The sequence below is a fragment of the Megascapheus bottae genome, chromosome X, assembly GCF_031878675.1.
Source record: "Megascapheus bottae isolate mThoBot1 chromosome X, mThoBot2.hap1, whole genome shotgun sequence".
In the NCBI taxonomy this organism is placed as follows: domain Eukaryota; kingdom Metazoa; phylum Chordata; class Mammalia; order Rodentia; family Geomyidae; genus Megascapheus; species Megascapheus bottae.
In genome coordinates, this window is record NC_143547.1 from 38,958,694 (window position 1) to 38,982,327 (window position 23,634).

At 39.7% G+C, this 23,634-nt stretch overlaps 1 protein-coding gene across 2 annotated transcripts in view; it reads left to right on the forward strand.

Annotated features, from left to right (window-relative positions):
- The first annotated feature begins 1,493 nt into the window (after positions 1–1,493).
- The window catches only part of Phka1 (phosphorylase kinase regulatory subunit alpha 1), a 141,321-nt gene continuing 119,180 nt past the window's right edge, over positions 1,494–23,634 (forward strand). For both annotated transcript variants that reach the window (XM_090326737.1, XM_090326738.1), the window contains exons 1-4: positions 1,494–1,902; positions 3,555–3,713; positions 10,244–10,291; positions 11,683–11,851. In XM_090326737.1, the coding sequence (XP_090182863.1) occupies positions 1,825–1,902; positions 3,555–3,713; positions 10,244–10,291; positions 11,683–11,851 (454 nt within the window). In that variant the 5' untranslated portion in view covers positions 1,494–1,824. The remainder of the gene's footprint in view (positions 1,903–3,554; positions 3,714–10,243; positions 10,292–11,682; positions 11,852–23,634) is intronic.

The following is a 23,634-nucleotide window of genomic DNA, read 5'->3' on the forward strand; positions in this document are numbered from 1 at the left end:
GGGAGGTGCAAATATAATGGTCATATATTTAAAGTACAGGTCAGTCTCAGAGACCCTGAGCCCAAGTAGCAAAAGTGTAACACCAACAGTGATTATGAACAAAGACAAACACCTATCTTTGCATAACTTTCAAGTCAATCCCCTCTACCTTTATCATGTAATTACCCCTGATGTCAAAGAGCTCTCTCTCCCTTTGAAAGCATATACATTCTGTGAGTGTGCCTCTGCCTTTCAACTTAATCTGCTTTTTTTAAAATCTGCGAGTGCTTGCTTCCTTACTTAATGAAGCTCTGCCAAGTTTTGTTACCATTCCGACTTGTCCAGTAGTTCTTATTCTGATATCCAAATCAAGAGCTCAAGTGAAGAGTCCCTACTTTTAGATGGAAATTTCGTAAGCCCTCATCTGCATCCGGTGACAAGCATCATTATAAAATGCTTAGTAATGGTCTTCTGAGGTGCCTGGCTTTAGACTCAATTGCATAGGGTAATGAGTTTGGGATTTGGGGTGTAGAATGGAGAGAGCTTGTCAAGAGAAGAAAAAGGGATAAAGGAAAATGCAAAATCACTGTGGCTAGATTGAGGTGACAAGGGCAGGCTTACAACTCAAAAGGTCACCCGATCTAATTTTCCCAGTGGGCAATTCATAGAGCAGCTGGTGCTTATGCTGAGCTGCGAGTGAACAACTGGGTTTGGAAAAACAGAGCATGGGGTGGGGGTGGGGGCGGGGGTGGGGCCAGTAGTCAGAGGGAGCAAAAACACTGGAGCTCTGTGACCCTGAGATTTGCGATAGATTTCCCGAAAAGCCAGGGATCCAGGTTTATACAGATCTCCTTTTCCTCTTTTATTTTCAGGCAAGTATTGGTGGCTTTTGACTATGGAGCTACTTGTGAGGAGGGAGCCAAGCAAAGCAATCTATCTCTTGCTCAATCAAGGCCGCCCTGGGGCGATGCTTGCTCCTAATCTAGCTCCTAGCCTGTCAATGTTGCATTTTCCCAAGCCCAGCAACTCCTCGGTTGCTAAGACCTAAGGTATTGCGGGATGTTTGTTGTTTTTTCGGGTTTGTTTGTTTTTGCTTCCAGAGTTTATTTGAAGTTTGGATTGAAAGTTTAAAATGCATTTGAAAGAAGCAGAAATCTATTTCTTTGGCCACTGAACTCAAATACCTCTTTCCTTTCAGTTTTGAAGTTAGCATAGATTCCTTCGAGTTCTACACGATTCACATCCTATGTATTCAGCTAGCGTGGAAAATTAAAATAGTCACTTGAAGTGTTTCGAAAATAAACTTCGGAGAGCACATTGCCTAAGGTGACACATTCTCTGGAGCGGGGCGGGCTTGCAGCGGAGTCCCTGGATCCCAATGCGCAGCCGCCAAGACCGGTGGAGGAAGCCCCGCCTCCGCCCCCGCTCCTCCCCCTGCCTCTGCCCCGCCCCCTACTCGCGAAGCAGGCAAAGTGGGGGCGGGGGCGGCGCTGCTGCAGCGGTTGACCTGCTGTTTGTCCCCGGGCAGCCAGTTCTGGGGCGCCAAGGATGCCTGATTCACCCACGGAGGCCACAAGGGACTGAAAGTAACCGCAAGTGGCGCCGGGTCGCGGTAGCAGGCGCTGATACTGCTTGAGGCTCGAGGTGTGCTGGTCTCCGGAACCTCTGTGGGACCCTCGGGCTCAAGGGCCAAATGCTCTTGGGGAAGATTCTGTAGCACTGGATAAGATTCCGTTGCTCCTGGCACTCCGGCTTCACAAATCAGAAACCATTGAACCTCTTCCTTAGGGCGATTGGCCTCTGTGGGACCTCTCCTAGTGGCTCCAAGGAGATTCTAAACCGAACATGAGAAGCCGGAGTAACTCCGGGGTCAGGCTAGATGGCTATGCTCGACTTGTACATCAAACCATCCTGTGCCATCAGGTATGTGTTCCGGGGTGACCCCAGGAATCACTGAGAATGTGTGCAGAGGGGGTGATGGACTAGAAAGAGATCCTGGGATTGCTTTCATCCTTGTATGTGCCTGCGTGTGTGTGTGTGTGTGTGTGTGTGTGTGTGTGTGTGTGTGTGTGTGTGTGTGTGTGTGTGTGTGTGTGTGTGTGTGTGTGTGTGTGCGCGCGCGCGCGCGCGCGCTTGCGCACGCGCATGTATATGTCCTTCCCTCCCTCCAGCTGGGCCACTGTAGAGTTTGGTAGACTGGATTAGAGACCTTGGTTGAACTCTCCTCTGTTGGTGAGGGAGGAGGGTTGGTAGTAAGCTTAATAGACAGGTTTTAATGGATCCTGAAAGAAAGGAAAGCAAGTGACGTGTGGGGCTCTGGAAAGAATCACAGCAGACCTGAAAAGCCATGATCCCCTGATGGACGGTTTTGGAGCTGCAGCTGGTTTCCAAGGACACAGTTGGAAGAAGTGTTGACACTTGTTTATAGAAATTTCTCGCCCCCAGATTTGGATCTCATTTCCATCACCCTCCCTGGCAAAAAGAAGCAAGGGAACAGACATTTAGCCATCTTAAGATGACTACTGTAAAGGTCACAATTATGTGTGAAGACCCCTCACACATGCTTTAAAAAAAAAAGTCTCCACGCAGTTCGTTTAGGCTGACCTCTAAATTTTCATCTTCCTACTTAAGTTTTCCCAATGCTGACCTTGCATACATTTATCACCACCACCACCACGGCTTTTATATACTTTTAATATATTTTCTGTTCTTTCACTGCTAGTTTTTTTTGGGGGTAGCAGATTCTTACTACAGTTAAAACACTCTCTCTCTCTCTCTCTCTCTCTCTCTCTCTCTCTCTCTCTCTCTCTCTTCACACACACACACACACACACACACACACACACACACACTCCCTCTCTTTTCTGTCTTCTGGCTTGAACTCAGTGCCTGGGCACTGTCTTTGAACACTTTTTGCTCAAGGCTAGCGCACTGCCACTTGACCTATAGCACTACTTCCTGCTTTTTCTTAGTATGCAGTAAGGAGGAATCGAACCGAAGCATCCTATCACTAGGCTGCACTTCTAGCCTATAACATTTCTCTTAATAATACCCTATAATAATACCCTTAATAATGTTCTTGTTACTACCTTTAAAATTATTTTTAATTTTGTATTTGTAAGGCTTAAGACAGTTCTTTTCCTTTCTCAAAGTAGCATCTGAAAAAGCTACAAAATTTCTATTACAAGATGAGTATGTCCTGAAGACCTCATGAACAGTAGCTTGATGACTTGATGACTTAATAATCATTTTTATGCTTGAAATTTGTTAAGAGGATAGGCAGTTTCCCCACATCAAAGACAGGCAACTATGTGAGGTGAGAATTTATTTAGCCTGATTGTGGTAATTATATCACAATAAATACATATGTCAAATCATTGGGTTGCATACTTTAAATATGGAACTTTCTTTGGTCAGCTGTACTTCAGAAAAGCTGGGAGGACAGTAGAAGAAAAAAATTATGATTTCAAGAGCAGGAAAACTGAAGAAAAATCACTTCCCAAGTAACTTGTTCATAGATTTGGTTACCATTAGCACCCTGGATAGCTTGCCTTTTCTTTTTCTCATCCTTACAGAATCCAGTGACTGGCTTGCTTCCAGCCAGCCTTGATCAGAAAGATGCCTGGGTCAGAGATAATGTGTACAGTATCTTGGCTGTGTGGGGTTTGGGACTGGCCTACCGGAAGAATGCAGATCGGGATGAGGATAAGGCCAAGGCCTATGAACTGGAGCAGGTACTCAAAAGAAAAAAATTAAAAAAGCTGGGTACCCGTGGCTCACACCAGTAATCCTAGTTACTCAGGAGGCTGTGTTTTGAGGATCACAATTCAAAGCCAGCCCAGGGACTAAATCTGTGAGACTCATCTCCAATTAACTACAAGAAAACCGAAAGTGATGCTGTGGCTCAAGTGGTAGAGTGCTATCCTTGAGCTAAAGGCCTAAAGGACAGTGCCCAGGTCCAGACTTCAAGCCCCATATGCTAACAAAAAAAATGGACAGATCTGGAGCTATGTGTGGTTGTGCGAAGTAAGAATGATGAAAGGAAATGTATCTTTTTTCTTTATCTTCTGAAATTACATTTTCAATATTGTACTGGAGTTTCCTTGCAGTGGAAACTTAAAATTTGTTGATTCTGAGGAGAGTACAGTCCATTAATTACCTTGAAAAATCCTAGCCTAGTATCTTTCCTAAAATGTCAAACTATCTTTCTAAATTAATATATTTTGTAGTCTATGCTGTTTTCAACTCTGAGAATTATACTTGGAGGCAGATTTCTACTGTTTTATTTCATTTTTTGAAATAATTGTTGATATCTGTATGAGTATACCTGAAACAAATCAGCAGATCGTTCACACTAGACACACATTTGTTGATTTTCATAGCTGTGATGCTGCTTCAGAGAGCCTGTTACCTCACCACATCCCACTCCTGAGCATAGTAAGGTCAGAGTCAGAAGGGGCCTTTCAGCCAACTTTTAAGGCACTTCTCACAAAAGAAACTGCTTCAACTTGAAAATCCAAGAAAACAGTCTTCTGAGACACAAGGGCTTTTAATGTTGAGATTCTTTCCTGACAGTTGTTAAGATGTAAATGGATTCTTTTCTATTAGTGATAAAGCTTTTCTTTATATCAACCCTTTTTCTTCTGGAATCTTCCCTTTGCAGTTTGGGCAATCTGGATTCTAATCTTCATCTCTAAATCAGACCAATTATTTTTAAAGGCACCAACACATTATTGGTTTGTTTTTGGCAATGGGACAAGTATCACTGTGTTGTTTTCAGTTAGAGTGAAGATTGCTTTTGCTTCAAGCTACACTTGAGCCATGTCTCCAGTCCTTAATCCATTACTGAGAAATACATTGAAAAATATGCCAGAATTTTAAATGTTTTTTTCTATCCAAGAAGGAACAGGTTAATTATTATAATTAATTTGTAAAAATTATGGAAAATATGAGTGTTAATAAATCATTTGTTAATTATCCCTAAAAATTTTTCTACTATGAGAATCTTGCTATTTTGATCTCAAAATTTGTTACTTTTTTTCTTTCATATATTTTTATTGTAATTAATAGAAGGGTCACATTATACTCACCAGATAGAAGGTGTATTAATTCACAAACATTGACCCCCTTTCTCATGTCTTCGTCCCCATTTCCCTCTCCCCACCCCCATCCCTCATCTTGTTTTCCCCCTTCCCTATCCTATTTCAAATAACCAAATAAACATACATACAATATATCAGATAACAAGGTAAAATACTGTAACAATATGAGATAACCAAGGGACAGCAAAAGAGATGAGAGATGGGCCCGGGAGTTTGGCCTAGTGGTTAAAGTGCTTGCCTAGCATGCATGAAGACCCGGGTTCAATTCCTCGGTACCACATACATAGAAAAAAAAAAAGCCTGAAGTGGTGCTGAGGCTCAAGTGGTAGAGCTCTAACCTTGAGAAAGTCCAAGGACAGTGTTCAGGCCCTGAGCTCAAGCCCAGGACTGGCAAAAAAAAAAAAGAGAGATGAGAGATAACATAGTACATTAAGGACAACAATCACTTATTATATGGCTTTTGTTTCTATATCCTGGAGGCCCTTTCATTTAGGGTCATACTATATGGCCTTATGTATCTAGGTTTTGCTCTATTGTAAATCTCTGCTAGGAGAGCCCAAAGTTTCTAGAATATGATAAATGAGGGAAACCATTGAACCTATGTTCCTTTGAGTCTGGCTTACTTCACTTAATATGATTTTTTTCTTTTTTTTTGTCAATCCTGGGCTTGGGCTCAGGACCTGAGGTTTTCCTTGGGTTTCCTCAAGGCTAGAGCTCTACCACTTGAGCCACAGCACCATTTCTGGCATTTTTTTCTATGTATGTTGTAGCGAGGAATCAAACCCGGGTCTTTGTTAATGCTAGGTGAAACTCCCGGCCCTTATTATGATTTTTTCTAAGTCTTTCCATTTCCTTACAAATGGGGCAATGCCATTCTTTCTGACAGCAGCATAGAATTCCATTATGTATATAACGCACATCCTGTTGATCCGCTCATCAACTGAGGGGCATCTAGGTTGGTTCCATATCTTTGCTATGGTAAATAGTGCTGCAATGAACATCATTGTGCTAGTGGATTTAGTGTGTCCTTATTTCTGGACTTTTGGGTAAACGCCAAGTAGTGGAATTGCTGGGTCATAGGGGAGCTCTATGTTTAGTCTTTTGAGGAACCCTCATACTGCTTTCCATAGTGGTTGAACGAGTTTGCACTCTCACCAGCAGTGTAGTAGTGATGACTCCTGGCCACAAGATTTCTTGATCATGGCCATTCTAACTGGAGTGAGGTCGAATCTTAGAATTGTTTTGATTTGCATTTCTTTTATGGCTAGAGATGTCAAGCATTTCTTCTTAGTTCTTATTTCTTATTTATTTATTTCTTATTTCTTCTTCAGAGAATATTGTCTTTAAGTCATTGGCCCATCCTTTAATGGGATGGTTGTTTCTTTGGAGATTAGTTTTGGAGTGATTCAATTTTTTGAGCTGTTGATATATTTTAGATATGAGGCCTTTGTCTGTTATATGGTTAGTGAAGATCTTCTCCCGGTCTGTAGGTTTTCTAGTTAGTTTGCTAGCTATGTACTTTGCCATACAGAAGCTCTGCAGTTTAATGCAGTCCCACTTATTCAGACTTTCTTTGATTTGTTTTGTTTCTGGGTCTTTATTAAGAAAGTTTCAACGTGTGCCAAGGAGACCTAGTGTATCTCCTATTCCTTTTTGTAGTGTTTTCAGTGTCTGCTTTTACCTCCAGGTCTTTGATCCATTCGGAGTTGATCCTGGTGCAGGGTGATAAACAAGGATTCAACTTTAGTTTTCTGCAGGTGCTTAACTCAAAATTTGTTTCTTTATCTTGCAAGAAATTAGAATCAATAGAACTAAAATTTACAAACCTGCTACAATTTGACCATTTTTCCAATTTTAATAGAAGAAATATGTTGTTTCCCAAATGACCATTTGTTCTAAAAAGTTGACAAAAGTTGGGAAACTGAGTTGTCCATTCTAAAATTTTAATTTTCTATTACATAATTTTTCTTATAGCAAACAAATAACACTACCCAAATAACCACTTAGGTATGTTTATGAAAATGAGAACAAATTCAAAAAAGTTTTTGTGAGAATCTTAAAGTTTCCATGAAGTTATTTTGTAGATCTAAGTATTAGTAGGTCTCATAGGTTTTTTTTTCTGACCTGATTCAGCATTAATCCACACCAGGGATTGGAAAACTATCTCTGTAATGAGTCAGATATAATTTTTTGGTCATTTTTTTATTTCTGACCAACTATTCAGCTTGGTATTTATAGGGCAAAATCTTCCTAGATAATTCTCATATACAGTTAGTTTTGTCAGCCATTTAGACCAGGGAAAATCCAGCTTCTGACTCTTATAATAAATGTGGTTTTATTGGAGTATAACCCTACTAATCATTGCTATGTGTAGAAGTATTCTATATAAATACAAATGTATATAGTTATTGCCATCTAGTATGCCTGAATCAGAAAATAGCCACTGTAAAGGCAAACAAATCTCCTGGATCTCCCATCATTCCTAACTATACGAAGCATCACATTAGGTTTATCCTGTCTCAGAAGTTAACACTTGAGGATGGAAATAGCTGATAATGGCTCTTCTAATGAGAACAATAGTAAAAAGCAATCAGTAATTTAGGGGCTACAATTCCCTAGGTTTGTTGTTTATGTTAAAGAAAGTTTAGATGATGGTGTTATGACTGTGGTAACGAATGTTGATGGCAGGCAAGTGGTTAAGACAGTTACCTAGGAAAGAAGTTAATGCAGTGTGTCCAGAACACCCACTTCTTCCAGAATATCACAACACTGGAAGCTTTACTGGTTGATTGGCAATACTGTTTTGAAAAAAAATGGTGTCTTTAGGACACTATTTTTGTATGCAGTTCGTGGGGCTTAACGTCACAGCCTGGACACTGTCTTTTAAATTTTTTAGTCAAAGTAAGTATTCTACTGCTTGCACCACTGCTCCATTTCTGACTTTTTGGTGGATAACTGGAGATAGGAATCTTGCGGACTTTCTTACCTGGACTGACTTTGAACTATGATCTTCAGATCTTAGCCTCTTAAGTAGGCAGAGTGACAGGAGGGGGCTACAGGCTCCTGGCTTGGGCCATTGATGTGATAAAAGATCATCCAAACATCACATTTGTTCCCCACTTTCATTTATTGAGTGTTAGGAAATAAAAGTAGTGGAGGGCCGGGAGCGTGGCCTAGTGGTAGAGTGCTTGCCTAGCATGCACGGAGCCCTGGGTTCAATTCCTTGATACCACACACATAGGAAAGACTGGAAGTGGTGTTGTGGCTCAAGTGGTAAGCACTAGCTCTGACAAAGTCCAAGGACAGTGCCAAGGCCCTGAGTTCAAGCCCCAGAACTGGCAAACAAAACAAAAAAACAAAAAAATGGAAGTGGAATCCTTTAAGTATGTGGTGACATGTGTCAGAATTGACTATACAGTCTCTGCAAGGAGGAGGTTATTTTAAATACTTTCCATTTCCAGGTTTATGAATGGGATTTGCTCTGTCATGAGGGTCAGAGTAATGATAGAGATTTTCCTGTAGGGGCTAGAGTCTGTTTCATTACTTTATAGTAACTATTTTAGTCTTTCACATGTACAAAATCATGTACTGCCTGTCCTTTTCTTTAAAAAGTTTTTTTTAATTACTTTGATGAGGGGACCATTTATAGAAATTATATAAGAAAAGAGATTCTATGAAGAAAAGTTACTTTTCCCCAATAAAATGTCATTGTAAGGAATTGGAGCATAATTTAATAGACACTTATTCTGTGTGTGTGTGTGTGTGTGTGTGTGTGTGTGTGTGTGTGTGTGTGTGTTTGCACGCGCACCAGTCCTGGGGCTTGAACTTAGGGCCTGAGCACTGTACCTGAGCTTTTTCTTGCCAAGGCTGACTTTGAATTGTTATACTCAGATCTCAGCCTCCTGAGTAGCTGGGAGCTACTCAGCAGCCAGCAATAGGCTCTTATTCTTATCATGCCTGTTGCTGATATACCCTCTTGAAGTTTTAAAATTTTGAAATAGTTGACTTATTGCACCTCTTTGGCAATGTAGTAAAGGAAGCAGCAATAAGAACAACCACATTGGGTTATTAACACAATCTCTAAATGAACTTAATCTGCGAGTAGCTTTCTACACTATTTTACATATGAAGAAACTAGAACCTGAACCACTTGAATATGTTTATAACAGAACTATCTGATACCTTAGTAGAATAGTTTTCAGAGGTGTACTGAGGCCACCTCTGAGCTAGCACTCCCTGGAGTAACTTTGACTGTGAAGCAGAAAGCATCTTAGAGAAACAGAGAAGCTTCTCAGTGCTGTATTCTTCTAAAACATATTCCCTACCCATGACACTGCTTGCTGATTGTTCCTTCTAGTATGTCATAAGTCTATAGTTAGTTTTCAGGATTTTAGTATGTTATGATTGGAAAAGAAAATACTTTAGAAATTATCAATTTTACAGAAATAGCAATGACTTGAGACAAGAAATTTGTGAATTTTTAAATGATTAAATGCTTTTATTTTACTCACTATCTTTGAAGTAATTGTACCACATTAAAAATATTAATATAAGGGTTAATATATATATATGATTCATGGTTCTTCTATTGATAAGTGTGAGTCATACTAACAATTTCTATTTACCATTACTCTGACTTGCAGATTAATTTAGGTTTTTAGGGAATAAGAATTTTTATTTATAAAAAATAATTATTATTATACTCTGACTTGCAGTTTATTTTATTTTTTAGGGAATAAAAATTTCTATTTATCAGAATCTGAATTCTTGGCTAGTTCAGAATGGATAAAAGTTAATATGGTGAAAACTTTCTATGCCATACATGATGTATTTTAAAACATGCTTAGTGCCTTGTGGTTTTGTTAGCTCCCTTGCCCAGTGGATTGCCCTCTGCTAGGCTGATTAGCTTATTGTCTCACAAATGTGTAAAAACATGGATTCTTATTTTTTTTTAAGTTGAAGGAATCACAGACTGTCACTTTTGATTCCACTTTTAGCTGCAATCCACTCTTGGGTGTACCAATAAAGTAAATGCCATGTTAAGTAAAACCCAGGATAGGATTACTTGTTCTCAAAAGGTCATGTACCAACTGCAGTTGCTGAGTAAGTGTTCTTGTATCTCAAGATGTTTATAACAGTCATGTTCCCATTTATTTCTGCAGAGTGTAGTGAAACTAATGAGGGGACTGCTGCACTGCATGATCAGACAGGTATGACACTGGTACAACTTCTTCTCTAATAAAAGCACATCAGAGGAATATATCTATGTGTTAGGGAATGTTTACAGCTATTTTTTTTCATTTTTCACAAATAGTACACTAATTTTACAAAATTTGGACAGGAAAAATGTTGTCCATAATCTTGCCACTCAGTAATCACTGAAATGTTTTGTTCCATTCTTTTTTCACCCATCTGACTTCTTTAATGTGTTTTATCATCATTCTCTATATAATCATGTATTCTTAGTAAAAGATGATACAGGAATAAAGTTCCTCATCAGAAGCACTTAGGGAAAATTCATTTTACAATGAAGGCTTTTGGAAATGTGTATTTCTGTCATGTGGCTTGAATTTAAAGTCTAGTTGCTATCCCTGAGCTTTTTTTTAAATTCTTCAATGGCTAGTATTCTATCATTTTGTCCACAGCACCAATTTCTGGTTTTGGGTGGTGAATGGGAGATAATCGTCTCATGGACTTTTCTGCTCAGGCTGGCATCGCACCTCCTTGATTCTCATATCTCAGCCTCCAGTGTAGGTAGGATTACCTGTGTGAGCCACTGGTGCTTAGCAGAATTTTTGGATTTCAAAAAGACATCAGAGTGCATATACCATATTTTTTACTTAAAATTGTTTACCCTAGGATGTCTTAAAACATGTTGGAAAACATTGAATCTGATTTATCTGGAGAGAAGATCAAAAAAAATTTTTAACAAATTATTGCCTAGATTCCTAAAGTGACTGTGATGGGAATACAACAAACCTACAATAGAAATAAATCATCTCCACATTTGTAAACTTTCTTATCTACAAACAATTTTTATATGTCTATGGTACTGGGAAGTGAACCCAGGGCACAGGCTGAGTATTCGCTCTAATACTCAGCTACATCCCTAGTTCTAAGCATTTATCTTCTAATCTATAGCTTCAGCCTTGGTCATATTTCTTTTTTTTTCTGTCACTCTATGTGTTCCTTACCTGCTTGATTCTTCAAAATATATTCTTTTCCCCTAATTTCCTTCAAAATTCCTACTTTAGTTTTTAGAAAAAATGTATAATACCTAAGTATACATATCTCTTGTTAAGCTGTTTTCGCACAAACACTGGGAATCTCAGATGATAACAATATGTGAAGAAGAAATGAACAGGAAATAGCTGGTTTTGATCCTTTGTTAAAATCATTTCCTAATGGAATAGCTTACATTGGAAAATATAATAACAGACTTTCCAGCTATGTTAGTGTTGGGAAGAAGCCACAATTCATTTCAAATATTCACAATTTGTCTGGACAGAATGAAATGATGTCTATTTGGAGTACTGTGGAAGCATAGCATATGAATTGATCATTTTTAATATTCTGTTTACTGTTTCATTTTTAAATTCAGGTGGATAAAGTAGAGTCTTTCAAGTATAGTCAGAGCACTAAAGACAGCCTCCATGCCAAGTACAACACCAAAACTTGTGCCACTGTAGTGGGTGATGACGAGTGGGGACATCTGCAGTTGGATGCTACATCTGTGTACCTGCTCTTCTTAGCACAAATGACTGCCTCAGGTCAGTACAAGGAGGGAAGTACTATAAGCCATTGAGCTTGATGTACCTGCTCTGGAATACTTAGCTTCTACCAAGGTATTGACCAGAAAAGAACACAGCTGTTTATATTACTTGAAGAGGCATACTACAAACACAATGATATTTTGCAAATTTAAAACTCTGTGAATCCTGTTTAATATTAGTGCTACAGTTTTATAAAACTATATTCGTTGTTTATTTTTGCTTTAACTGGTGCTTTTTACAGCTTAATTAAGCTTTAGTTTTTTGTTATGTTTAGAAACAAGTCTGGGGTATTAATTGGTATATATAAATTTTTGTTGTTGCTGTTGTTGATCATAGTGCTTGAACTCTTGGCCTGGGCACTGTCCCTGAGCTCTTCAGCTCAAGAATAGTGCTCTACCACTTTGAGCCATAGTGCCACTTCCAGTTTTTTGGTGGTTTACTGGAGATAAGAGTCTCACAGGGGGCCAGGAGTTTGGTTTAGCAGTTGAGTGCTTGCCTAGCATGCACAAAAACACATGTTTAATTCCTCCATAACATACATAGAAAAAGCTGGAAGTGGTGCTTTGGCTCCAGTGGTAGAGCCCTAGTCTTGAGAAAGCCCAAGGACAGTGCTCACGCCCTGAGTTCAAGCTCCAGGACTGGCAGAAAAAAAGAGTCTTTATAGACTTTTATGCCTGGCCTGGCTTTGAACCGCGATCCTCACATCTCAGTCTCTTGAGTGGCTAAGGTTATAGACATGAACCACTGGCACCCGGCTTGATATCCTTACAATGAAAGTAATAAAATTTGAGGTTGTACTTCTATAAACAGCTCTTTTTAGTGTTTGTTAATCCTCGGGTAAGAGAAAATAGATAGGACTAGAGTATTCCTTCTTATTTTTTTTTTGCCAGTTGAGAGTCTTGATCTTAGGGCCTGAGCACTGTCTTTGGACTTTTTTCTCAAGGCTAGAGCTCTACCAGTTGAGCCACAGCACCACTTCCAGCTTTTTTCTATGTATGTGGTACCAGAATCCAACCCGGGCCTTTGTGAATGCTAGGCAAGCACTCTACCACCAGGCCAAACTCCCGGCCCTCCTTATTCTTATACAATATACAATTAGTATAAATATAAATCAAATCATTTATTTTATTTTTGCCATATGAGTATAACAAACACTATATCAATCTGTATGTATCTACCCTTTATTTAAGGAAATAAGTTAGAGATCACAATCTAAACATTTATTTTTATTGAATGATATACTCTTTTGAAGTAATTTCATGATTAGCTTTAGTTGTTTGACAATATTAGAAACAAGATAATGTCCTTTATTTATGTTAAATTGGGGGAAGTGACCATGGATCTCATTTTATCCATTTATAAATTTAATGAGATCATTCCCAAAGTTTTCTGAGTAAGTTAATATACTTATAATAATAACCACATTTTGAGGCAGTACTGGGATTTGAACTTGGGCCTTGTACTTTGATAGTTTGGCACTCTACCATCTGGACCATACCTATAATAATAACATATAGTTTTATTGGTTAGACAAGTGATTCACCTCTAAGCTATATTGCCAACTCTTTGTTTTTCCATTTTTTCCTTTTTTTTGGCTTGTCCTAAGGCTTGAAATCAGGCCCTGAGCTCTGAACTCTGCCTCTGAATCTCTCTGTACTCAAAGCTAATGCTCTACCATTTGAGCCACAGCACCATTTCCTGGTTTTTTATGAGTAGTTTATTGGAGAAAGGAGTCTCATGGACTTTTCTGCCCTGGCTGGCTTTGAACTGCAAGCCTAAGATCTCAGCCTCTTAAATAGCTGGGATTATAGGCATGATCCACCAGTGCCCTGGCTTGCACCCCACCTCAAAACCTTGGGATCCTTCTGCCTCAGCCTCCTGCATAGCTTGGATTATATATTTGTGCTAGTATCATATTTTTGTCTTTTCAATGTCTTTATCTTCATAGCTGGTTACACAGGTAATTGATGCTAAAGGCATCCAAGGTAACAATTCCTTCAGATACTCTGCATTCTTACAGAAATAAATATTTAGTCATCTTTTCCCCTCTAGAAGACACACCAAGAAGCTAAACAACCTTTGTTAATGTACTGGGGAATTGGACTCAGGGCTAAATGTTTGCTAGACATTTGTTCTAGTATTGGGTCCATGCCTGTATTCTCTTTTTGGTTGGCTATTTTCAAGGTAGTGTCTTGCTATATGCTGGGCTATGATTCTCTATTTATGCTTCCATGTATCATTAAGGATGACACACAATCACACACAACTATATCCAGCCATTAGTTGAAATGAAATCTCTTGAACTGTTATGATCAGACTAGCCTCGAACCATGATCCCCCATCTCCTGTAGTGGATATCCATGGTCTTTCTCCTTTGGGTTCCCCAAGAGTAAATAATGCTTTTAGAGATTTTCATTTTTTGGTGTTATTTGGGTTTACACTCAGGGTATGGTATATGCTAGGTAGGTACTCTGCTACTTGAATTACACATTCAGCCCTTTTTGCTTTAGTTATTTTTCAAATAGTATCTTGTGTTTATACTTGGCTGTTCTAGACCATGATCCTCCTACTTATGCCTTCTGCATAGCAGGAATGACAGATGTGTGCCAGCAAACCTGTTTTAATTGGTTAAGATGAGGATTTTCTCAACTTTTCCCTTGTCTAGCTTCAAACCATAATCTTTCTGATTTTAATCTCCTAAATTTCTAGGAATACAGGGTAAGCCAGCATGTCTGGTTTACTTCTTTTTGTATCAATCCTGGGGATTGAACTCGGGGCTTGGGCACTATCTCTGAGCTTTTTTGTTCAGAGCTGTTTTGTACTCTGTCACCGAACCACAGCTCCACTTCTGACTTTTTGATAGTTGGAAATAAGATTCTTAAGGACTTTCTTGACTGGGCTGGCTTCAAACTTGAATTTTCACATCTTAGCCTCCTGGGTAGCTAAGATTATAGGCATGAGCTACCAGCACACAGCTGCATTTTACACCTTTTTTTTTGCCAGTTGTGGGGCTTGAACTCAGGGCCTGAATGCTTTCCTTGGACTTTTTCTCAAGGCTAGAGCTCTACCACTTGAGCGACACTACCACTTCCAGCTTATTTCTATGTATGTGGTACCAAGGAATCAAACTCAGGCCTTTGTGCATGCTAGGCAAGCACTCTACCACTAGCCCACACTCCCGGCCCCATCTATTTTTTTAAATGACAACTGCAACAGTTAGTATTTATTGAGAATTACAGAATTTGACCTTACACATAATGCATTTTACACTCTTAATTATATAAGATGCCTACCAGTACCCAGTTGTTTGGTTTATTTTAGATTTTTTTTGTTTTTTATTTTGTTTTTGTCAGTCATGGAGCTTGAACATGGGACCTTGGTGCTGTCCCTGAGCTTTTTTGCTCAAAGCTAGCGCTCTACCACTTTGAGCCACAGATATACAGTCCTGAGAACTTTCTTGTCCAGCCTGGCTTTGAACCATGATCCTCAGATCTCAGCCTCCTAAATAGCTAGGATTACAAACATGGGCCACCAATGCCAAGATAATTTTAGATTTTATTTCTGTATATATAATAGCAACTATAAATCGATTTCTAATAGCATTTAATACAATTCTGGACTGTTTTTTAGGGGTTTGGTACTGGGATTTGAACTCAGAGCCTCATTTTTGCTAGGCAAGCATTATACTACTTGAGTTATATCCTTAGCCTTTAACTCTGGAGGTTGTTGATTTTTTATAAAGCAAACAGTGGTTTATAATTTTGAGCCAAGGATAGAAGCAGAAATGACACTAAAAAGACATATTTAGCTAATGGCTCATTCCTGTAATGCTAAATACTCGGGAAGATTGTAGTTTGAAGCCAACCTAGGCAAAATAATCTCAGAGACTAATCTCCAGTGAATCAGCAAAAAGATACATATGGAGTTGCGGCTCAAGCAGTAGAACACTAGCTTTGAGTATATAAGCTTAGTGACAGTCCTGAGTTCAAGCCCCAGGACCAGCACATACAAAAAAAGCCCTGAATTCAAGCTCCAGTACCACAAAATCAGTGCATATCACATGCACACACACAAAGAAACATATTGATTAATGAAATAAATGATTATTTATTCCAAACTTATTTGACTTTAATAAATGTTTGGCATAAAGTAGATATTACTTCCTCAGACTTTATAATTAAGCAATCAAGAGTAAATAGAAATTCATAACTCAGAAAAAGAAGGAAATATTATGGACACAACTGTTTAAAAAGTTGTATACATCAAAGTAAATCTAGGCATCTTCTATGATTCAAAGTAGAAAGTGCTTGGGCTCAGAATATGCCTTAGTAGAGTGCTTGCCTAGCATGCATGAAGCCCTGGGTTCAATTCCTCAGTACCACACAAACAAAAAAGCTGGAAGAGGTGCTGTGATGGAAGTGGTAAAGTGCTAGACTTGAGCAACAGAAGCTCAGTGTCAGTGCCCAGTCCCTGAGTTCAAACGCTAGGTCTGGCAAAAATAAAGAGTATAAAATACAGCCATATCCTGATGGGATATGACTGCAATCCCAGATATTCAGGAGGCTGAAATCTGAGGATCATAATTCAAAGACATCTAGAGGAATGTTTGTTTGTGAGGCACTTATTTTCAATTAACCAGTCAAAAAAGCCAGAAGTGGATTTGTGGTTCAAGCAATAGAGTAGTAGCCTTGAGTACAAAAGCTTAGCTACACCACCCAGGACCTGAGTCCAAAACATGGCACAAAATAACATACTGTAGAATACATCTGAAAAAACGTCAAAATATGAAATTAACAACAGGGGCTGGGAGTTTGGACTAGTCATAGAGTGCTTGCCTAGCATGCATGAAGACACAAGTTCAATTCCACAGTACCACATACAAAGAAAAAAAAAGTTGGAAGTGGTGCTGAGGCTCCAGTGGTAGAGCTCTGGCCTTGAGAAAGTCCAAGCACAGTGCTCAGGCCCTGAGCTCAAGCCCAGGACGGGCAAAAAAAAAAGTAATTAACAACAGATGGGTCTGAGTGTCTGTGTGCCAAATATGCTAAATGATTTTTGTCTGCAATTAGCAGAGAGCCATTCAAGACAGATAATCAAGGAAGTTTCAGATATTCTTTGTAGTAGCTACAGGTGGATAGATTGGCTAGATTGGAGACTTAAAATGAAGGACTAGATGAAGATCTCCTAACGGAGATCTGTAAAATATTTTAGGCAAGAAATGACGTAGAATTTAACAGGCAGTTTACTTGCCTTATATGTGGTATGATTGGTAGAAAAAGTGTGGAAGTTCTTATTAGAACATGTAGCATGTTTTCATAGTATTCACATTTAATCCTAAATTTGATTAAGATTCATGTTTCTAATATTCATACTTAATCCCAAGTTTGGTTAAGACTGGTTTAAACTTAATCTCAACTTTGGTTAAACTTGGGGCACTGAGTCGGGGTGCAGTGGATTATGCCTGTAATCCTAGCTACTCAGGATGCTGAGATCTGAGGATTATGGTTCAAAGTCAGCCCAGGCACTAAAGACCATGAGACCCTTATCTCCAATTAATCACTTGAAAACTGGAAGTGGGGCTGTGGCTCAAGGGGTAAGGCAGTAGCCTTGAGCTGAAGAGCTCAGGGACAGTGCCCAGGACCAGCGTTTAAGCCCCAGGACCGACAAAAAAATAAAGATTAGGGCATTGTTCTAGTGTTAGAGACCCTGCCTAGCAGACTTTAGGCAATGATTTCAACCCCTAATATTATAATTTCTCCCTTAGTCCCAAATTAGGGTTTCTGTAACTCCCCAAGAAAGATGGATTGCCATCATTTCTCAGCTTCCCCAGGTCCATATTATGGAAGCTATAGTTCAGGCAGGAACAGCTTATGGTTCCTCCCCACTTCCAGCCTCTTTTGGAATAGAATCTTTACCTGAAATTGGGCAGGATGAAAGTAGCAGCTGTTGGTGCTCAGTGCACCTCTTAGGAAGTCAGAAGTTCCATACTGGGATACACAAGTTGGAGTTCCAACTCCATTTGTAATGCAGGAGTGTTACTCCAACAGAAGCAGCCACTTTTTTTTTTATCATTACCAGCTCTGTCACAAGACACAGGAGATGAAGCAAACCATAAGGACAAAGCTTCTTAGCTCTTCCCCAAAAATGTTGACTTTTGGATAACAAAGTATGAGAATTCAAACATAAGGGCGGCACTCCTTTAAATTCAGAGACCTTTGGCTTGCAACAGCAGGCAATCTGCCACTTGAGCCACACATTAGGTTTATGTTGGTCCATTGGTCTCTTGGTCTTTTCTGCCTGGGCTGGTTTTGAACTGTGATCTTCTTTGTCTCAACCTCCTGAATAGTGAGGATTTGCAGGTGTGAGCCAGTGGTTCCTGGCTCTCAGATTTTTAATTTTTATCAAGATGAAGCAAGTTCTTCAGTAAAAGCAAGAAGCTAGGTAGTCACTGTTGGCTCACTCCTGTAATCCTATCTACTTAGGAGGCTGAGATCTAAGGATTACTGTTCTAAGACAGCTCCAGCAGGAAAAATCTATGAGATTCTTACTTCCAATTAAGCACAAAAAGCAGTGGCTCCAGTGGTAAAGCACTAACCTTGAGCAAGAGAGCTCAGGTATATCATCTAGGCAAACTAGTCCGGCCCCTGGACTGGCACACAAAAAACAAGAAGCTAAAGGACAGACTAGCTAGAAGTTCTAATAGACCCAAAGAAGGACACAGTTAAAAAGAGTCTACTGAGCGGGGTGCTGGTAGCTCATGCCTCTAATCCTAGGTATTCAGGAGGCTGAGATCTGAGATCTGAAGTTGGAAGCTAGCCTGGTCAAGAAAGTCTGTGAAGCGCTTATCTTCAATTAACCACCCAAAAGCTGGAAATAGAGCTGCATCTCAAGTGGTGGAGTGCTAGCCTTGAGCCAAAAAGTTCAGGGACAGAGCCAAAGCCTGATGAGTTCAAGTGCTAGGACAAGCCCCTACCCAATAAAGAGTCTTTGCAATATTAGAACAAGTCTCAAAGAGTTGACTCAAAAGTCACCTGGAAAGGATCCTGAATTTAATTGTTTCCGACTATGAAGAAATTCATTCCTTGAGGCACTGAAAGTAATTGAGGCCACCAATTTAATTTAACAGATCAGGGAAATAGATTGTTGTAAAGCCCACTGCCTGAAGAGGCAATGGCTGAATAGTTTTTCCAAGGCTATACCCATGGAAAGACCCTCTGAGAGAAGCTGCCTACTCTGAGGAAAATAGACTTATCTGAAATACTCCAGTCAAGTCATTAAATAAAGCCACGCCTCAGAGAAAATGGTATGATGGACTTATGAGACAAAGACTTCAGAACAGTTTTATAAAACCAAAGTCCACAAATCAAAAGAAAACCATGCTTAAAGAAATAAACAGAGGCCGGGAATGTGGCCTAGTGGGAGAGTGCTTGCCCAGCATGCACAAAGCCCTGGGTTCAATTCTTCAGTACCACATACACAGAAAAAGCCAGGGGCCAGAAGTTTGGCCTAGTGGTAGAGTGCTTGCATAGCAAGCACAAAGACTTGGGTTCGATACCTTGATACCAGACATATAGAAAAAGAATAAGAGAAGTGGTGCAGTGGCTCAAGTGGTAGAGTACTAGCCTTGAGAAAGTCCAAGGACAGTGCTCAGGCCCTGAGGTCAAGACCCCAGAACTGGCAGGAAAAAAAACTGCAGAAAAGCTGGAAATGGTACTGTGGCTCAAGTGGTAGAGTGCTAGTCTTGCAAAAAAGAAGCTTAAGAACAGTGTCAGGGCCCTGAGTTCAAGCCCCAGGACTGACAAAAAAGAAAGAAAGAAAGAAACACTGATCAATAGTTATTTAATCATAGAGACATAGACAAAAATACTAAAAGTGAACAAAATCTTAGAGGAATGTAGAAAAACTATTTGCGACACCACTACATATAGCACTAGAGTACTATACAAAGCATAAAGAGAACAAAATATAGTCAAGAAATAAGGGTGAGGCCGGGAGTTTGGCCTAGTGGTAAAGTGTTTGCCTAGCATGCACGAAGACCCAGGTTCTATTCCTCGGTACCACATACAAAGAAAAAAGCTCGAAGTGGTGCTGATGCTCAAGTGGTAGAGCTCTAGCCTTGAGAAATCCGAGGACAGTGCTCAGGCCCTGAGGTCAAGCCCAGGACTAGCAAAAAAAAAAAGAAATAATGGTGAAATCATCATAAACTTGATGAGAAGAAATAGCATTTCAATAATTTCCAAGGAACATAAACACAGATCCACACTTTATTTTTTTCTGTTGTTCTCAAGTGCATTGCATTGCGTTTACTGGAAGACTTAATGTTAAGACGACAACAACCCTCACTGGTCTACAGATTTAATACAGTATCTATAAAAATCTTAGATGGATTCTTTGCGAAAATTTACAAGCTGATTCTAAAATTCATATAGAACCTTGAGGGACCCAGGCAAACAAAAATAATTTTGAGAAAGAACAAAGTTAGAGGACTCCTTCTTTTAAAACTTAACTACACAGGTACAGTAATCAAAACAGTGTGTTGGGGCCAGGAGTTTGGCCTAGTGGTGGAGTGCTTGCCTAGCATGCACGAAGACCCAGGTTTGATTCCTCAGTACCACATACATAGAAAAAGCCAGAAGTGGTGCTGTGGCTCATGTTAGAGTACTAGCCTTGAGAAAGCCCAAGGACAGTGCACAGGCCCTGAGTTCAAGCCCCAGGACTGGCCAAAAAATACAAAAGTGTGCTGCTGACCCAATGGTAGTCATACAGATATATGTAATAGAACTGTAAGTCCAGAAATGATCTATCATGTTATGTATATAGTTGATTTTTGAGAAAGGTACCAATAATTCATTGGAGAACTGAATAGACTCTTCAGAATCATCGATGAGTTGAGCCATGGTAATTCATACCTATAATCGTAACTGCTCACGTGGCTGAGATCTGAGGATCAAGGTTTGAAGACAATCCAAGCAGGAAAGTCTATGAGATTTATCTTCAATTGACCAAAAAGAGCCTAAAGTTGAGCTGTAATTATAGTAAGTAGAGCATTAGTTTTGAACAACAACAACAAAATCTCAGGGACACTGCACTGGCCCTGAGGCCAAGCTTCAGAAAAAGCATAAGAAATTCAGTGATTAGACAACTTGATGTCCACATATAAAAGCATAAAATTTGACTTCCTCAAACTTAGGAAAAACAGAACTCAAATCATAAACCTAAATCATTGCATTTGGGTTCTTCAGAGAAACAGAGCCAATACAATATAAACATGAGAGAATTTATGAGATTGAGTTATATAATCAGAAACTGAATAGTGTCACAATAGTGACTGGCTGGACAGCCAGGAAAATTAGCAGTTGCTCAGTTCAAAAAGCTGGAAGTCTTCAGAGTGATTGGCCAATGATAATCCATTCCTGGATGGAAGCCCTAAAATACCACTGGTACAAGTCTATGTTTAAAGACTTAAGGAACTTAATATCGGATATTCATACATGATAGCAGCTAATGAAATATACCTAGTTAAGAAAGGCTCAGTGTAAACAAGTCCAGCTTGTCTATCCACATTCAGGGTAGTTCTTCCCAACTCAATTTGCTGACCCAGTTTGTAGTCTTATCTGGAAAAACCCTCACAGATGCACCCAGAAATATCCTTTCCCCAATTTCTAGGTACCCCCTCAAAATTACACTAAAAAGGACCACACTAAAAAGTCATGGAGTGACATTAACAGCAGAAATTTATTGTCTCAGAGTTTCATAGGTTAAAAGGGAAGATCAAAGTGTGGCAGGGTCTAGACTTACAGATGGCCATGTTGTCACTATGTCCTCACATGGCATTTTCTCTTGTATAAAAGAGTGCCAGGGGCCGAGAGTTTGGCCTAGTGGTAGAGTGCTTGCCTAGCATGCATGAAGACCTGGGTTCAATTCCTTGGTACCACATACATAGAAAAAAGCTGGAAGTGGTACTGGAGGCACAAGTGGTAGAGCTCTAGCCCTAAGAAAGTCCAACGACAGTGTTCAGTCCCTGAGCTCAAGCCCAGGACTGGCCAAAAAAAAAAAGGGTGCCAGTCTTACTGGACTAAGGTCTCACCCTAATAACCTTATTTATCTCCTATCTTCTTTAATCTTCCAATTCCAACTATAGTTACATTAGAGGCTAGAGCTTTACTATATTATTTGGGGAGTGGGAAGGAAAGAAAACCCTGTTTGTAACAAACACTCAAGAGAAAACATAAGAGTAATTCCTCTTGGCCCAGGAGCATGGCCTAGAGGTAGAGTGCTTAACTAGCATGTACAAAGCCCTGGGTTCCATTCCTTGATACACATACACGGAAAAAGCTGGAAGTGGTGCTGTGGCTCAAGTGGTAGAGCTTTAGCCTTGAGAAAGTTCAAGGGCAGTGCTCAGGCCCTGAGTTGAAGCCCCAGGACTGGCAAAAAAGAGTAAATCCTCTTAACCTTAAGTTAGGCAAAGCATAGATGTGCTGTCAAGGGCATAAATAATTAAAGAAAAGAGACAAACTGGAATTTTTCAAAATTAAGCATTTTGTCCTTCAAAGGACCCCTTTAAGAAAGTAGAAAAGATAGTCCATAGAATAGAAGAGAATATTTACTGATCGTATATCTGATAAGGAACTTGAATCCAGAATAAAGAATTCTTGCAAGTCATTATTAAAAATAATAGCCTAGCCAGGCATTGGTGGCTCACACCTCTAATCAAAGCTACTCTGGAGGCTGAGATCTGAGGAACATAGTTCAAAGCCAGCCCGGGCACGAAAAGTCTGTGAGACTCTTATCTCCAATTAACCACCAGAAATCCGGAAGTGGCACTGTGGCTCCAGTGGTAGAGTATTAGCCTTAAGCTAAAGAGCACAGAGACATCACCAAGGCCCAGAGTTCAAGCCCAATGACCAACCAAAAAATAGCCTAATCTTATAAAATGATGTTTAGGGACTGGGAGTTTGGCCTAGTGGTAGAGAGCTTGCCTAGCATGCACAAAAACCCGGGTTCAATTCCTCAATACCACATACATAGAAAAAGCCAGAGATAGTGCTGTGTGGCTCAAGTGGCAGAGCCTTGAGAATGCCCAAGGACAGAGCTCAAGCCCAGAGTTCAAGCCCTGGGACTGGCAAAAAAAGAAAGAAAAATAGAAAAGGTTGTATATCAGAAGGAACTACTAGAAATGGAAACAAAATGTTTTCTGTTCTTTGCTATTTTTTCTCTTTTGCTCTTTGTTTTCTATACATTTTGTCTTGTATGCAAGTTTATCTCTTTGGAGAAAGGTAAAGGAAGCACAAAAATGATGGGACAGAGGGTGAACAAAGGCAGCAGTGACACTCTCGACATTGTGTTGAAAATTAACTACAACTTTGCTGGGGGGAGGGGGAAACCAGGAGAAAATGAGGAAAGAGGTAACATTGCTTAAAAAGAAATGTACTTATGATCTGACTTAAGTAACTAACCCCTCTGTACATCAACTTTATAATAACAATAAAAGATCTAAAACAAAAACAATAGCCTAATTATGATGAATATGCTGATGCACACATGCAGTCCTAGCTATTGTGAGTCAGAGAATAAGAGGATTGAAGTTCAAAGTGAGCCTGGGTAAAGGTTAGTGAGACTATGTCATCGCTAAGCCAGCCAGTGGTGTTTATGGTCCCACCCATGTAGGAAACCATAGGTAGAAGGATCACTGTCAGAGGCTAGACAAAAATGCAAGGGCTTACATAACAAATAATTACAGCTGGGCGTGGTGGCTCATGCTTTAATCCTAAGTACTCAAGAGG